The sequence below is a fragment of the Chlamydotis macqueenii genome, chromosome 2 (genome assembly GCF_036417535.1).
Source record: "Chlamydotis macqueenii isolate bChlMac1 chromosome 2, bChlMac1.mat, whole genome shotgun sequence".
NCBI classification, from domain to species: Eukaryota; Metazoa; Chordata; class Aves; order Otidiformes; family Otididae; genus Chlamydotis; species Chlamydotis macqueenii.
Genome location: NC_141557.1, coordinates 137,207,977 through 137,225,234, shown reverse-complemented (window position 1 = coordinate 137,225,234; position 17,258 = coordinate 137,207,977). Strand labels below are relative to the sequence as shown.

General features: G+C 39.8%; 1 protein-coding gene across 1 annotated transcript in view; it reads right to left on the bottom strand.

Annotated features, from left to right (window-relative positions):
- The window catches only part of NECAB1 (N-terminal EF-hand calcium binding protein 1), a 60,190-nt gene that overhangs the window by 23,365 nt on the left and 19,567 nt on the right, over positions 1-17,258 (bottom strand). The window contains exons 4-5 of the mRNA XM_086742472.1: positions 7,134-7,159; positions 4,634-4,731 (exon numbers count right to left, since the gene is read on the bottom strand). Of these exons, the coding sequence (XP_086598598.1) occupies positions 4,634-4,731; positions 7,134-7,159 (124 nt within the window). The remainder of the gene's footprint in view (positions 1-4,633; positions 4,732-7,133; positions 7,160-17,258) is intronic.

Genomic DNA, 17,258 nt, shown 5'->3' with positions numbered 1-17,258 from the left:
AGATAGCTCACAGTGTGGCCTCCATTTGCAAGCAAAAAGAAACGACAACATGGGCACTTAGGGCCGCTCTCCAGGCTCAGTTGCTCCCAGTGATTCCCCATTCCCACCATATTGCTGACATGCCAGTTCAAAAAGTTTGAATTTTAGTTGTTACTTCAGTAAGTTAGAGCTGGTACGCTCTACATCAACACCGTTGTCAGCTCTGTGACAGACTAATGGGCCAGGTGAGGCTCAAGCCAACAGTCACTGAAATAGCGGAGCAGGAAGCATGTCCCATCCTGAAATCCCCCTGGCACAGTCACTTGGCCACCAGCCAGCTGTGGTCAGACTTTTGCCACCACTGCAGCATAAACTGCCCTAGGGAGCAGGGGGTTTAAAGTAATCTGAAACGGTCTCTGCTTTCTCCCAAGCCTCTGCTGCCAGCCTTCACTGTGCGGGTGCCCGTGACAACACATGGGGATCAGTCCCGGCTGGAAAATGACCCCGTGCCACTGGCAAAAGGGAAGGCAGGAGGAGAGGGGAAGGCTCTTCAGCTGGTGAAAAAAAAAATTAACTTCAAATAGATTTATGACTTTGATAGAAGGCACTGTCGGATCAGGGTAAGCCATTGCCAGCTCACTGTGAGACAGTTCCTCTGGGAGAAGCCTTTCAGAGACCTCAGAGCTATTCAAGTACCCAAACCGGAGTCTAGTGCCCTACAGAGACCCACCTGGTTTCTAGCTGCTGCCCCAAAAGGGAGTCTCCTCCTGCCTCTGGGTCTCCTGGAGGTCCTGTGGGCTTTTTGTCAGGCCTGTGCAGACAACTTTGACACCCTTGAATATCCCAGGGTTTTTAAAATACCACTAGATGCCTGTTTAAACACCTGAATGCTCCTATATTGCCAACTTCATTTCATATGAAAATTACATTTTTGGTGAGAGTTTTTGCTAGTTTACTGGGCACAGAATAGTTCACCACCACTAGCAGGCTGCATTTGCAATAAACTATAACAATACCAGAAATAAAAATGATAGAACAAAACTTCTTACTGAATGGCTGACAAATAGCAACAATTTTATGGCTTGATAACTCGAGGAAGACATGTTCTTTAGTCTGTAAGTTTCTGATTTTCTGTATTCACAAGTCAATAGAACCAAGATGTCAAGCACCTTAAAAAAACAGGTCTATTTTTATCTAGCTACATCATGACTCAGTGACAAATTTTATTTTCTGTGCTGTGGGTTGCAGAGTTTCTCTTCGTTCTACAGAAAGTAATAGAAATGCAGCTTGCTGAAAATGTTATGTATATTTGGGTAATATTTCAATGAAATTTCAATGAAATACGCTTCTATGTTTTGCTATAAAATATATCAGAGGAAAAAAGGCTCATAGAAAGAAGCCTTCCAATGCATTTGTAAAGTTTTGCTGAGTCTTTAATGTTTAATGCTTCCTGTGTATAAGGTGAAGAAGAAAGAAGATAAACAGAACTATCCTAGCTTGTACTTTGATCAGGAAAATATCAACCTGGCAGGTACAAGAGAAAACAACTGATACCAATGAATAATCTGTCCTCACCACTCCCGTCTAAGCAACTCATGCAGACTCTCCATCCTAAGGAGAGAAATGATCAAATATCAAATGCTGTAAGTCCCTCTAAGAATCTCAGATACGTGTTTCGCTTCCTTGTGTAAGGATAAAACACAAGAGACCAACACCAAAACAGAAGGGCTGTAGCTTTCCCAGCATCCTCCAGTAAGATGTCTTTTGTATTAAAAGCATTGTTTGTTACAAATGCAACTCAGTCTTTTCCCTGATGAAAGATGTTCCTTGCTGTAACTATTTCTCTGCATTTCTAGCTTAGCACCTTCCCTTCAAGCGATGCAGCACCAACCACTCTTCCACCACTGAGGGCTGCCTGTCTTCCCAGGTTCTATTTAGGTTGGATAGGCCGGAGGCATCTGGCCCCAGAACAGTGAAAAGAAGTCTGGTTTCAAAGTTTCTTGAACCTGCTAACATGCTGGAACATCTTCTCCCACAGATGACTTGGTATTTTCACAGAACTGGAAGACTGGAGAAAAGCTCAGTTCAGGAAAGCTGTGCTGACAACCCTTTCAAACCGCAGAGGGCAATAAACTACACAGAAATTATGTTGCAATTAACTTGCAGGATTCAGTTATCTGCTAATCTGTTGGGTTAAAAATATCTACACATAGAAACAATTTGGAGTGATGGGGACAATTTGGTTGATCTTGGTTTAAATTCAAGAGTCTATTGCTGAGCCAGACTCCAGTTTCTTTTGGTGGGAGATCTTTCTGACTAAAGGCTGAACAGGTTTGGAGTATTTGTAAACAAAAACCCAAGGTATTTGTTCATTAATGCATGCGATTTTCAAAACTGAAACAAGACACATGAAGCGTCAAATCTATTTCATGTGCAAAAGCTACTTGGTGCACACTTTTGTACCAGGTTGACAGAGATGAATCAAATAATGCCACACACCTTGGTGTTATCAAAATTAGATTAATGTACACCAAAAAGTAAAGAAAAGTACATTAAACTACATTTAACATTTTAAAAAATTCTAGTTCTGTTTATAGCTGGAATAAGGAGGGTTTACAGATTAGGTATTTAGATTTTTCATTCACTGTTCAGCTTTTTGTTGAAGACTGACACATCTTCCTTCTCTGGGGTTTCCTTGGAAACTGAATCTGAACAATTTTTCTAAGGCTCCAATTCCACAGCTGCTGCCCGTGCAAAGTACCTACTGAATACGAGCAACATGAATTGGTAGGAAAGCAGGGATTTTCTATAGGAAGCACCAAGTGGTGATTGTTTATCTGACTCTAAACTGGATAAATAAAATGAATGAAGTACCAAGTTGCTCCTTTTCCCCTCAAATATTTAAGACTGAATATTTAAGGCTTTTTTTCTACATATGAATTTTCTGACTAGATGATGGCTTGGAAGATAATGATAAATGCTCCCATTACTTGATGACTATTCAAGAGACGAGGTGGCTGCAATGGCAGAGCAATGACAAAGGTTTATTCTGTACTAGGAGGGGAAGATTATATACATATGTTTATATACATGCCTTTTTGTTTTACATATTATGCATAGCTAGAATAAAGTAATCTGTTGCTTTTCAGCCTCTAGCCCAACAAGGCAGTGAGTCAACGCACATTCACTTCATTAGGAGTGGAAGATGCACAGCATGAAAAGAGATATTCAATGTACTGGCTCAAGCTCTAAATAAATAAGCTACACTTTCAGGTTTTTATTTGGCAGTTCATGTAAAATGTATGAGTACTGCACTCTTGCAAACACCTGGATGCCAAAGATAACAGCTTCTCTAGAGAAACACAACATTCTCCCCATTGATCTCTCCATTGATTGATTGAAAAAATCAGTTCCCCTACACCATGGGATCTCAGTGAATACTTTTGGCTGAAATTTCTGTTGACAGCTCGCCTTCCAGTGAATAGTCTTGTGGTGCAGGTCTGGGGTTGGATTTGGAGGATCCTTCCCTAGTTTGTATTTTCCCTCACTTTTTGAAGTTGTTCCACCTTGTGCGGAATATTTAACTGTTCAGCCAGGGAGAAGGAGCGTATTGCCCATTGTCTTGATGCACTTTTTGATCAGATATCTAGCTGGCATGTGGTATGAATGAGCAGGTCTGAATGTACAAGCAAGTATGACGATAATGAACTAAGTGCCAAGTGTATTGGCCACCTAGCATGTTCTGCAGTATGGCTACATCCCCATCAGATGGAGAGATGGGGAAACCAAGCTTCCTGAGAAACTTCTCCTCCCTCCAGGGTGAATGTCCCCTTGCTGCACTGGTGGGTAACAAGCCCTAACACCTCTTCGCTGACTCTGAGAGTGCTGCTCTTGTTTAAAATGCCTGAAATGGAAATAAAATCTTGTTCTTGGTCAGGATGTTTCACTCAACCTAAATATTTCTATATCTTCTGTTGTCACTATCAGAAATATTTCCAGGTGATTTACATTGGCCAGTTATATTTTGGGAGTAAGTAGCAGAGACGCACAGCCGCTACCTACCGGGTAGTTTTATAATAATGAGAGTACTGGGGTTAGCTTCAGGGAATATATAGAGAGATATTACAGCCCTTTTTAATCTTTTTAAACTATCCTGGAATCTACATTTTACAATAACATCAATACAACTCCCCAGTATGTCTCCAGTTGACTCTTGCCTATCTAATTTAATGGTAGCCATTAATATAGTTAAAGTCATTAGCATCTTTTACTAACATGTTTTCTACTTCAAAAACTTGGATTATTTTTTCTAATTCAGACTATATTCAAATGTTGATATGCTGATAATACTTACCTGCATTTGGCATGGAACATGGAACCCTCTCTTGGTATGACAATGAAGAACATCCTTCAGATCATTCTCAAAGACAATTTTTATTATATCCAAATTGTAATACTTTGCAGACAGAAATTTACAGTTTTGATACTCAACCATTTTGACAAGCCTTTTCCTACTGGACTTTTGCTATAAACATGTGTATGTGGAAAAACTTAAATATGAATTAGTAACTTTATCTAGATAAGAAAAATACTGGATACATGTTCAAATAAACAAAATATACAATGTAAAGAAAATGTCACAGTTTTTACTTACTTTCTTTGTTTTGTCCATTGCTTTCAGTATGGTTATGTTTAAGTCTTCCAAGACAGAGAGAACATTTTCATACTCTCCTAAGTGCTGGGAAAAATATTCTAAAAGAAAAATAAAACCCACGTCACCTATTCATCACCTGAAAAAAACAGTATTTCATTAAGTATCAATTTTATCAAGTCTGAGTTCAGTTCTGGTATTATTAACTATCCAAATAAATAAAATGAACAAGACTTACAAAGAAAGAGATTATTTTATTTTTAAGTTTTGCATTATTTCCCTCAAAATCATTCCTGGAGTACTTAAAATACCAAAATCAATGTTTCAAAACATTTTCTTTCAATAACTGGGTTGCCAAATTGACAAACATTTAAAATATCAGTTTGAGAGTTGAAATGGACTTCCTTTCAAAATATATACATTTTCTTTCTAAACTGGATTTTCAGTTTAATCATCTACTTCACAGTTACTAGCAGAAAATTAAGTTTTCATGTGTATGTACTAAATCTGATTATATTGATTCAAAAATGAATAATTCTGGTAAAGCCCCTAGAGGAGATAAGATCAGGTAGGGGCTGTTGTGTGTTGGGATCAGCTGAGACGAGTTGTTTCTCTCTGAGAAATTGAGACCATCAGTTGGCCAGATAAGCTTCTGGTCCCAGGTACTGTGATAATATTTTCAACAACTATGATGCATGCAAAATACTTTTAGCAAAAATCATGGAAGTAACATAAGTTGCACTATGTCCTTGAGTAGCTGCTCCAAGCAAAGGACATTTTAACAGAAAGAACTGATATAAAAATCAGGGGACATAATTAATCAGAGTGATTATAGCAAGAGGAGGAGGCAAACCTGGGAAATCACAACCCAAGTTCCCATTTGGTCAATGTGGGGAAAAACAATATAGGGAGGCATAGGAAGGAAACTGTGTGAAAAAGAAAGAAAGAAAATGATGTTAAAGCTAAAGACTGTGCTAGACAGGGCACTTAGACATCAGATCATCCAGAAGACCATGAAAAACAACATCTAAATAGCAGGCAGGAAGAACAAGATTAGGTTGGAGCTTTTTGAAATAATAAACAGCAATACTTCAAGGCTTTTAAGAGGTCAGCATGAGCTTCTCAACTGAGTCATGAAAGTACAAGTTTTCAGGAGCACTGTGACATAACCTGGTATTGCTGAAAGATTAAATGAAATTATTTAGAATGAATTTAGAATATTATGGACTAGTATCCTCGAAGTGAAGCTTCATCTCTGAGGAGAACTGAGATAACTCAGAAAAAGCTATATAACAGCTGGCCAAGTAAACTCAGTATCAGATTCACAGATGAGAAACACCCTGACAGCAACCTGCGAAAGATTTAAAAGGCAGCTGAAGAGGCCCACATTTAATCAAAACAGACAGTGAACAGAACCAGGGCTGGGCTGAGATCCTCCTCAGCCCTCTGGCCTGAGTTGGCCAGTGAGGGTCAGGTGCTGAGCAAACCTGTAAGCCTCCAGTGCAACATCAACGGCAGTAACTCCCTCATGGAACAAAATCCTCTGTCTTCCTTGGCCAGTTTTGTATAATTTTGGCCAGATTCTCAACCAGGAGGTCGTCACAGCCCAATTCCCTTCTGCTGATTCTCTTGCAATATATGCATAAGCCACAGGCTGGGGTGCCTCTCAGGGGGTTCTTGGCCGTGGGCAGAGTCATCCTGTGGGTGAGTAAATGAGCTGGCATTCAACTTGACAGGGTTTTTAGCTTTTATAGGTCTTCCAACTTTGTTGACCACTGGAAAATTTATCAGGCTGCCATTTGCTGACATCTTCCCCTCAGAAACAGGCTGGTTTTCACAAGTATAACCGGGGTTTTTTTTTGACATTTTGTGGGAGGACTTGCAGAAATTTTCTGTGACTTGTTTTCTGCTGCAAGCAGCACTCCTAAATCAGATACTGTAAGATCAGCTGGAGAGCAAACAGGTTTTGGGGAAGTGACTCACGGCCCAGAACAGGGCACAGAAATGGGTAACTGGGCCATATTCTAGTCCTTGCAGGAGTGTTTTGTGATGAAGGATGATGCAATGTGTCAAACTGCTGTTTTCAAGTCAGAGGAAAGCAATGAATATTCCTCTAGTGGGGTACTAATATGGAAATCTCTTTCACAATTTCCAAAGCTCTCATACCTCTGAAAGTGATGAACTAACTAGAAAAAAAAATCTCACGTGAAAGGGAAGTAAGATAAAAATTATCTATCTATATTATATCAGAACAGATTTTGAAGCTCAGAGAATGTGAAGTATTGATTAGGAAAAATATCTTCCAAGTAATTTCTCCATGTACTGGATGACAGAGTCTGAAAAGATTATAAGCCATCTACATTTTCCCTGGAGTTCTTTCAATGGAAATTATTTTCTGTTTGAGCTATAAAGATTAAACAAAAAAAATCATATCACATGGTATGTTTGCTTGCACAGGGCGGCTGCAGGCAGAGATTATGTTCTTGTCCAAAAAGGAACTTACCGCAGAGCTCTTCTGTGTCAAGATTGCTGGAAATATAAGAAGACAGAAGGTTAGTGAGCTCAGTAATGTTTTCTATTGGATTGACAAACAGTAGGAGTCAAAGATTACCCTGACTGGGATACGAAGCCTCCCTGCCTGGGCTGTGGCAGGAGATGTGAGCACCTGGCCCTTGCTGGCCTTGCTGTGCTCCCTTAAGGGGGCCTGTCCTAAACTGAAGGCTTACATTTGGTCCCAGTGCTGGCAGAAATCCATCTAAACACCAGAAATTGTTGTTTTTTTTTTTTCCCCACCTTTCTGCATGTACTCCTCTTCTGTGGCTGTCATGCTGGGCAGCACAGCTCAGAGAGCTCAGCCCTCCACGCTAAAAGAGGGAAAACCCCATAACTTTCTCCTTTTCGCAGTCCTCACAGTCAGAGAATAAAACCAGACATAGCCCATCAGCACACATAATTTCTAAGACTTTCTGGCCATACAGAATTGTTTCACCAGCACTAACTTCAGCAAAATTAGTGATGTGAAAAGTATAGCTGTATTGCCATATTCCCATGCCAACATTATATAAACACATAAATGTATGCAAGTATTCTAAACAATTCAAAACTGTTAACTTCAAGCAAATTTCATCTGGATCAACTCTTAAGCAATATTTTCTCTCTTAAGCAATATTTTGTCTCTGAGGCTTTAACAGTCAAAAGAAAAAATGATTTGACTTACAGCTCAATTCTGAAAGTTAGCATATTGACTTTCTTCCAAGGAGGAGAAAAAATGGATTATTAAAGAAACTTAAAAGCGTGAATGTCCTTTTTCACTCTTGCTGAGGGGTGAATATTAAATGGCTGATTGCACTTAGGATTTTTTCACTTATCTTTTTAATGAGATTTTTTAATTGACCTTTTAATAAAATGATGACACAGTATTATCTTAAAGTCACTTTCACCAATGCTAACTTCCATACATCTGTTTCATGAGGGACAGAAATTGCAGGATTCTGTGTTGTCACAAACTTGCATACTCAGGTCTCTAAAACTTCTGAAAACTTTTAATTGATTATGTAAATGAGGCTTTCCCACAACTTTTATTAATTAAAGGTGACCTTATCTGCATTTGAACAGGCCAAGTTGAATGGCTACAAATGAATCTTGCATTTGATTTTTCCAATTACCTTGATGGAAGGTGTAATGAAATTCATACTCTGTAAGAATTGATGCTGAAGCTGAGAAACTTAACTCTAACATAACAAACTATGTGATGGGAAAAAGTGTCCGCAACTCCTTAATGCTGTTCACCACAGATCACTATGGCATCGATGATCAAATGTGTCTGAACAACCACTTCTGCAGTTCAGCAGTCATTTTGGAACAGTCCAGACATTCACTCCTTGAATGCAAACTGAAACTCTGAAAGCTGGAAGATTGCCTGAGTTAAAGAGCAGTGACAGGATATGATGACATTAAATGACAGGAGTTTGCTGTTATGATGCCTGCTCTTTGCTCATGGTCCCTGTGGTTTCTGCCCCTTCACATCATCTGCCCTAATTCCTTCTCTTTGTAAAATACATTTATGTATTTCTTAATGTACAGCTCAATAATTGCATTTAAAACAGTTTTTCATGTTGTTAGCCAGTCAAATTCATCCTCTCTTTTCAAATTTCATGTTAAAATCCATTCTGGTCCTTGTTCTTCTGCAGTATCCTCAGTAGTGTGGTAGCAATATAGTAAGGGAGTGGCTGAGGCTTTCAGTGTTGCTGCCATCAGAACATAGCTGTTAGTCCTATTGACAGAAGTGATGGAGCTGCAAATAGACAACGAGTGAAAATGGAAAAGTATTTAGGTGTTGAATGCATTTCTAGTTAGAATTGGGCACCTGAATAACGAGAAAATTATTGTCCACAGTGATTTGTGCAGCAGCTTTCAGGAAGCCTGTGACAGAACATAGAAATTACATAAAGAGCATGGATTTTACTCTGGCATAGTCATAGTATTTCATTCTCTACCATAAACACCCTCTGAGGCTCCATTGTTCTTGACATCCTATTTGAAGGGGATGATGTTCTAGGCAGAGAAACTATAATTTTGTGTCGCTGATTATTTCATTCTCTCAGAAATAATAACAAGCTGCTTCAAACACTGTTGTGAACAAACCTAGAAATTCTTTTTCTCTATACAAATAATTTTGAGCTCCTTGCAGGATGCTACAAGAAACATTTAAAGAAGTTTGGAATATATTTAGCAGTACAGGAGTGAGGTGCACACCAGAGGCCTGTTTCCGCAACTCAATACTCAGGTTTCTAGTGAGCACTTGTTCATCATGTCAGTGGGTACACATGCCAAGGATGCTTCTGCTTAGACCTATAATCTGGCAACACTGAACATGTTATTTGCAATATTTGCTGGATGACTCACATCCAGGCGCCACCGCTCCACTCCTGATAAGCACCCGAAACATAGGGTGCAGCGAAATGCATTCATGTCATGTCAGCACAACCATTTCTTAAACTTCTGCACACAAATTGCTTTCTGACTACTAAATTCAGTTCTTGTACATATCTGACTTTGTGTCTAAATGTTCTCTACCTAATAACATGAGCTCTATTCCACTGAGCAGTCCTGATCACTGCAAAGTTGATCGTACCTGTTGCTCGGTGAGAGAAATATAAGCAAATTCACTTGAATGAACTGTGCCAACAATGCCTATTTGTGATCCTCCTGAAAGTGGCCCAAAATGTAGAAGTGCAAAGCAGTTGTGGTCACGCTCTTGTTCTGCCCACCACAGTCAGCTGGGGCCAGCCAGGAAGGAGGGAAAGCTAAAGCCATTCCACCCTCCCACTGGTGTGAATCCACCAATCCACAGCCCTATCTGCTGACCTGACACATAGCATTCTCTGGGATAAAAGGCACCTCTAAGGCAAAGGTACCAACAGAAGATCCACATATATTCCCGGGACTACAAGAGGCAATGACATCTCTTCAGTACGGGAATTTTATATAAACTATGGACTCTGGCATCTAAAGCAGTTATTTTATTGAAGAATCCAATACTACATGAAAGACTTTATGAACCAACTTAAATTAGGAAATTCATTACCATGACTGTCATAGCTGGCAAAGGGTAACACTTTCTTCTTCAGATATCTCTTCATTCTCAGATGTGAGAAGGATTTATTTCAGAGGCTTGAACCAACTCTTTTTTGGGTCCCATTTGCACATCTCTTTGCTAAATTTGGTTTTAGGGAGGAAAGTTTGAGGCTGGTATCTCCTATTGTTAAGCAGAAGCATATAATTTGTGACTGAAAGGAATTAAGTGTTACTTAGACTGTGCAAGGGTAACTGAATAGTCATCCATGGAGAATCTCAGCCAAAAAGCTGCAAGCTTTTTGGGACAAGAAAGCCTGATACCATCCCCCTTCAAGTTGGCAAAATGAGGTGAATGCTTCAACACTACAGAGTGTGTTGCGCAAAGGAGCCTTATGTGTGCACTTCCATTTAAAGGATATTCTGTTTCACAACTCCTTTGCAACAGCAAAGACCTTTTTGCCCAGGTTTTTTCAAGGTTTCTTATCAGTGGAGGCAAAACTACCTTTCACCATGAGTACGATGTGGTGTTGGTACAAGCCCAAGTGTTGGCCTCTTGCCACAGAAAAGGGAGAGGAGGAAGAAGGGGCAAAAGTGGGACAAGGCTCCCAAGACTGGTCCCTGGGGAGCCCTGAGGACTCTGCTGGACTGTGCACCCTCTGGCCTTTCAAACATAGCAGACAATTTGGCTTTCTGGGCTCTGACACAGGCAGCAGGGTCATGACTGTTTCAATGTCCCAAATTGTGCCTCACTATGTAATTGCCTGGTTTCCTTGTGCTTAGCTCCAAGCCAAGTGATAACTTCAGAATTGTCACTTACTGCTCTGCATGTGGCAGGACTAGAAGAGAGAATAAGGGTTTTTTTTCCTGAGTAACAACTCATCTGAATAAAAGTCCTTTGCATTAGCCAATGATTCACAGGGATGCAATGACCACGTAGCTGGCTAGCCACCTTAATCATCCCAGCTATAACAGTCTCTGTGTTGCTGAAAGGGTCTTAGTAATACTATTTAAAGTTACGGTGCATGCTAAAATCTGTAGAAAACTGTACAAGGGCTATGGTTTTTTAGCAGTCTGAATCACACCAACCTAAACAAGGAGATGAGAGGTAACATCGTGGTGGTTCTTTTGCCACAAGGAGCAAATTTCAGAGTTTTCATCCCGTAGATGATAATGTTTCAACTTCTGGTTTTGTCCCCAGATGTTTTTTGTTTTTTGGTTTTTTTTTTAACTGAGTTTAAGTTATTTATTTTTACACAAAATAAAATGTTTATTTTGGTTTATTAAACTGCTTGGAAATATGCTGATAGAGATACCAAAATTGCTGTGATTCTCTGGGAAACCCAGGTTATGGAAAGAGCTAGGCTCTCAAACTACACCTACTGTTAAGCAATGAGCTCACTGCTAGGAAGCCAATGTTCTGAAGAACTGAACTGAAATGAAACATTCTAGGTCAGCTCCACTTAGGTCAATGCAACTGAAACTAATCATTACCGTTTGATTTTCCCAGTGTGAGTGATTCTCTTTTTTTTTCTGCAGAAAGCTGATTTTTCCATTAAAAATAACCATTCATATGGAAAATTTTCAAGCAACTCTATTTGCAGCTTGTCTATCTGACCAGAGGATCCATTAGCTTCAGGACTGTGTAAATCATTCTCAGTGAACTTGTTTTGTTCAGTCATTAAATACTAAACCGTATGATTAGCTCATTCTGACCAGCATCTTGCCTTTTTCTCTGTACTTCATCTCCAGCCTGATTTCTGTAGCTATTATCTTGAAAAGACTGAGAGTTAAAGCCAACAGCTGCAATTACGTCTCTTAAATAGGAGCAAACACACGTTTCTGATGTCAGTGCTGCACCCTGTGCCTGAAATTCTTATTTCATCTAAAAGACCCTGTTTTAAAAAATGGTCAAAACCCAATGTATTGTTTTCCTCCCGCAATTTTTTGCATTCAAGAATTCTTTTTTTTTTAAAAAAAACACTTTACACTCACCTGCAGTTCACTTAATTAAAGAGACTCTCTGTATCTCATGTTGATTTTAATACATCTTTCTTATTTTTATCATTATACTTAGAAGCTTATTATTTTTTCTGTGTACTTGTATTGAACCATGATAAATCAGCAGTAGCATGAGACTAAAATATGCCTTCCAACTGAAACAAAAGAAAACCATCCCAGGCACAGATAATTACTATCCTCAGACTACTGTTAAACTCTAATAATTGTCATTATTATCTTTACAGTCAGAGTCTTGAAGGAAGCACTGTGGTCCCATGTAAAATGCATTTCATTTTTGTTTCAGTGCACAGTACTGGGCCGCAGGCTAATGCAGTCAGACAGGTTCCCACTATTGCAAGGATAACGCTAACCAACCTCTTGCTCTCAAGCATGAAATCTGCGTCCTTTTGGAGTCTGCTGTTGGGGCAGGTGATCTCAGCATTTCTCTTTTGACCCAAAGGAGGAACTAGGGCTCTGCTAAAGAAGACTTGGGCAGGTGGGAGGGAAGATTCACCTTGGGGCTGACTCCTAAAAGTAGATGGCCATATGAGTGCTGGGTGTCCAACCTCCCTTGCCAGGACCCACTGTGTTCAATGGAGTGGGGGATTTTCAGTAGACCAGCTAGCAGGAGCCCGAGTAATTGGATATAACATAGGCATCTAGTGTTGTTTCAGATGCTCTAGCATTTCTCTCACCAGCCATATCCCAACTGCTTCTCCTGTGCCATCCTGCCCATTCTGCACTGGTGTTTCAAGTGGGAGCATCTTAAAACCCTTATGTCTGGGCAACACTGCTGAAGCCTGAGTGAGCAGTAGTGCTTCTGAGGAGACTTCAATGACTGCAACAGGGCCTTAGACACCTTGCCAATATGTACACATGCACATGTAGATATCTCTCCATAGTGCCAAGTCCCATCCCTACATGAGCAGTACAAGCAGCATGACAGACTCTCCTTCCAGCCCTAACCATTCTATGATTCTGTGCTTCTATGATTCTAAATTCCCAGCATATGCTCCGTGCTGCAGGTTGCCAAAACTCTCAGGTTCTCACCAAATACATCTCTGACTTGTGCATAGTTTATCCTCTTTAGCTTGTGCCACACACAAAGGCTTAATGGGACCTCGCTGTCTTTGGGAGGCTGCCTGTACCTGAGGTCTGCCTTAATAGTTCTAGCATCCCTTCTACCTTGTAAGTAAGGTTCTGGCTGAGAACTTCATTTTACCAACGAGAAAAGTGAGAAAAACAAGTCTGGTTCCCCAGTGACTCATATGAGTCAGTAATCAGTGAAACATTTATCGTGCTATCTCTCCAGCAGTGCTGCAGACTGCATGCCCTCAAGATCCTCTGAATATCTCTTAGTTTGTAACTTTGCCAAATCTTCTCATTATCTTCTGACACCTTTTCCCTGAGGATGTCATTATGCAAAAACAATTTCCCTGAAAGTTATGAGTGAGGAGAGGGAAGGGAGAAGGATAAAAGGGAGGTGCAGATTTGCGATGACTGCTAAAACCTATGTACTAAACCATGAACCATGTTAAGGATTCTTACTCTACTGAAGCATGGGCTCATCAGAGTTGCCATTAAAATTAAGCAGGGGCAGATTTACCAAGGAAATGAGCTGTAAAAGCATTCACCCTGTAAGCCACAAATTTCAGACATTTTCTGCATACTTCTCTCCATGTATAAAAAGATCCTGATGATACTTTTCTCTACTTTGAGTACAATTATTCAGGCAATAAAACATGTAAGCAAAACAGCTATATTCTTGCAGAGGTACCTCCTCTGAAGCTGAACTGTGCTCTGCAGTAGTGTCTACATGCAAGCTGTTTAGCATTCAGTAAAGGCAGATGTGAAGTCCAGGTAATGCAATCTATGAATTGTTTAGATAACACTAATCCCAGAAGTTAGGGTTTTCTGAGTTGGGATAACGAGGAGTATAAATAGCTTCTTCAGTAGCATTACAAACCCCAGGCAGCTGCCCTGAACATATGCACACATTGGATTTAGAAACCAGATGAGAGTTCATAGAAATATTAAGATACAAACTGTGCAGTAGGAACAATGCTCACATTATTTCTGTACCTAAAATACCAAGTTTACATTAAAAATACCACTTCTGTTCCTGATTAGATGCAAATATGTAAAGAAGATGATCTTCGGATTTGTGTTTGATGTGTACATTGGGATTCAGTGATTGAAAAGGGCCAATAAATGAAATAACACTAAAAAATTCTCCAATATTTTTCAAGTTGAAAGTCAGCAGAAGCTAGTCACATTCAATGATTCTTCTTCCTATTTAATCTGTAAAATATTCTTGTGCTTCTATCTGCTCCTAAAAATAGTACTTAGGAGAATATGTTAAGAAACACAATGCTTAAGTTTGCAGGAAACTCCACTCTTTTCTCCTCAGCCTTAAACTTCATAGATTTTCCCTTGTTAAAAGTCTCCGATTTCTGAAAACATAAAAATGTTTCTTGTAGTTAACATCACCAGCTCACTTCTCCTATCTTCAGGTGGCTTTGAGCATCAGTCTCTGATAGCCTTTGTCTTGAGCTGTGTGTAGTAATTTACACTCATGCCATGATAGTACAAAGTGCTGCCCTCCCAAAATGAGTGTTTCATGTTCATTTGACAGAGGAGTTAATAACCAAGGTGCTCAAAAACAGCAAAGCATGTGCATCTTCAGCTTCAAAATTACTTCTTCTATGACCTGCAGTCCTCCATGTCCTCCTTGTAAACCCCAGGAAAGACTTCTGATGCCTTTGCAGCACCTGCATTTGCCCCCAACACCCTTCCCATTGCTTCCATCAGCCCTGCAGGGGCTCACTGAGTATTGGATAGCTTGGAGATGAGGTTGGGGGAGAGAGGAGTGAGGAACTGGGTTTCCGTCACTCTCCCAAAACTCCTCCAAAGAGGTTAACTTAGCTTTCAAGTAGAGTGCATTGAGCTTTTTGAGGTCACAGGATAAGCACTGACAGGCTCCCAACTGTGACATTACAGATGTGTGATACAGATGTCATGTCAAATACATGTCAAATCAGGAGGCAAAGATAAACTCTTCCTCTTCCTCCTTCCCTGCCCACAGCCATGCCCTTATGTGATCTAACTTATACTGTGGTGGCTTGACTCCTACCCAACACACTGAAGATCTACCTTGGCCTCCTGATACCTTCAGTAGAGCTTAAGATCTTGCCCAGATGCTCATAGTGCACTTATTTCTGGTCTATCTGCAGAACACAAACCATTATGTATAAGAGGGGAAGAAGGATCATTATACAACCCTAGGCTGAAGCTGAACTCCTTAATAATCACTGATCTTGATTTCTTGACTATACTTTCTTTTATTTATTTATTTATTAAAAAAGGGTCTTTAAATACAAGACACTGCTTTGCAGTCGATACAAGAGCTAAGTGCTGCATGCTAGGAAACGAGAACCTGGAGACCTGGCTGTAACAGTCCAGACCTGATCACTGCTGCAGCAATGCAAAGACTTTTCTTACATGGAGAGAGGGAGGGCATCTGAGTGGGGACCCTCCATAATGGCTTCTTTAAACTATTTAATGGTAACCGATTGAATACCAATTGCCCAAAGGTTTCAAGAGATCCTGGAAAGCACAAATAGAAGTGACTTCCAGTGGAATTCAAATGCCTAATTGGCTTTCGGCTTCAATCTGAAGGAATGACAAAATTGGAAACTGCATTTAAGGAAGAATAGTTAACTGCTACCCCCCTAATGCAGTCACCTCGTGCTAATTACATGTCAAGAATGCTAGCTGCGTGGCCTAATCAAAGCTGTCTACCCTCTCTTTATGTAGCTTCTGAAGCACAGTATCTCTGAATAATCAGGAGTTGCTTATTTTACAGAAGAACATTAAAATTAATGTAATGTATGAATTAATTCTTGGTATTATCTCCCCACTTTGATTAACAAACAAGAGACTGACATCCGCCAGGTCACCACAGTGGCCCATAGGTCCAGCATTCTCTTCTTTCTTTGTGGTCATAGGAGGCTTTTTTAAAAAAAAAAGAAAACACCTGTGTTAAGCCTTTCTGAACAAGTACGAGCTAGTATGCCCATGGGTGGAACTTCTGTGTAACTCCGTGTATCTAGCAGTTGGCCTTTAAACTAATTATTACATTGGCTTATGGTGGACAGAAGATCTCTTCAAAAATATAATTATTTACAATTTATCTTTTTGATTACCAGCTCTTACAAATATAATTCTTCTACTAAAAGACCTTCAAGAAAGGTAAAACACTGTAGCAGTACTAAAATATGGGAAAAAATACTTCCCTTTTGCATGGACACACTTCACCTAGTCTGGTTCTCTAGACGGTGGCAGCATCATTATTAATCTATTTTGTACCTGATGTATATTTATTTGTACATTTGTTTCAGGCTGTATCAAAAGGAGAAAGGAAGTTAAAACAATCAAGCAATCGAATTGTACGGTGTATCTCTCTTCTGGTATTTACTTCATGTCTAAAATGTTATAAAAAGGTAATGTAGATTTTATGAAACAGAAAGAAGAAAATAGCCAGTCTATACACAATTACATTCATAAATTGCAAAATATATGTCCAAATGATGTACTGAGGAAAGATTACAAAAAGAGTTCAGTTGCTGAGCCCAGAGAAGATGAGGCTGTGGGGAGAGCTTATTGTGGCCTTTCAGTACTTAAATGGGGCTTATAAGAAAGATGAGGATAAACTTTTTAGCATGGTCTATTGTGACAAGAAAAGGGGTAATGGTTTTAAAAGAGAGGGAGGTAGATTCAGACTAGATATAAGGAAAACATTTTTTACAATGAGGGTGGTGGAACACTGGCACAGGTTGCCCAAAGAGGTGGTGGATGCCCCATCCCTGGAAACGTTCAAGGTCAAGATGGATGAGGCTCTGAGCAACCTGATGTAGTTGAAGATGTCCCTGCTCCTTGCAGGGGAGTTGGACTAGGTGACCTTTAAAGGTCCTTTCCAACCCAAACCATTCTATGATTCTGTGATTCTATGATCCTAGTAAAAGCAATGATCTGCCCTGAATGAATAACTTGT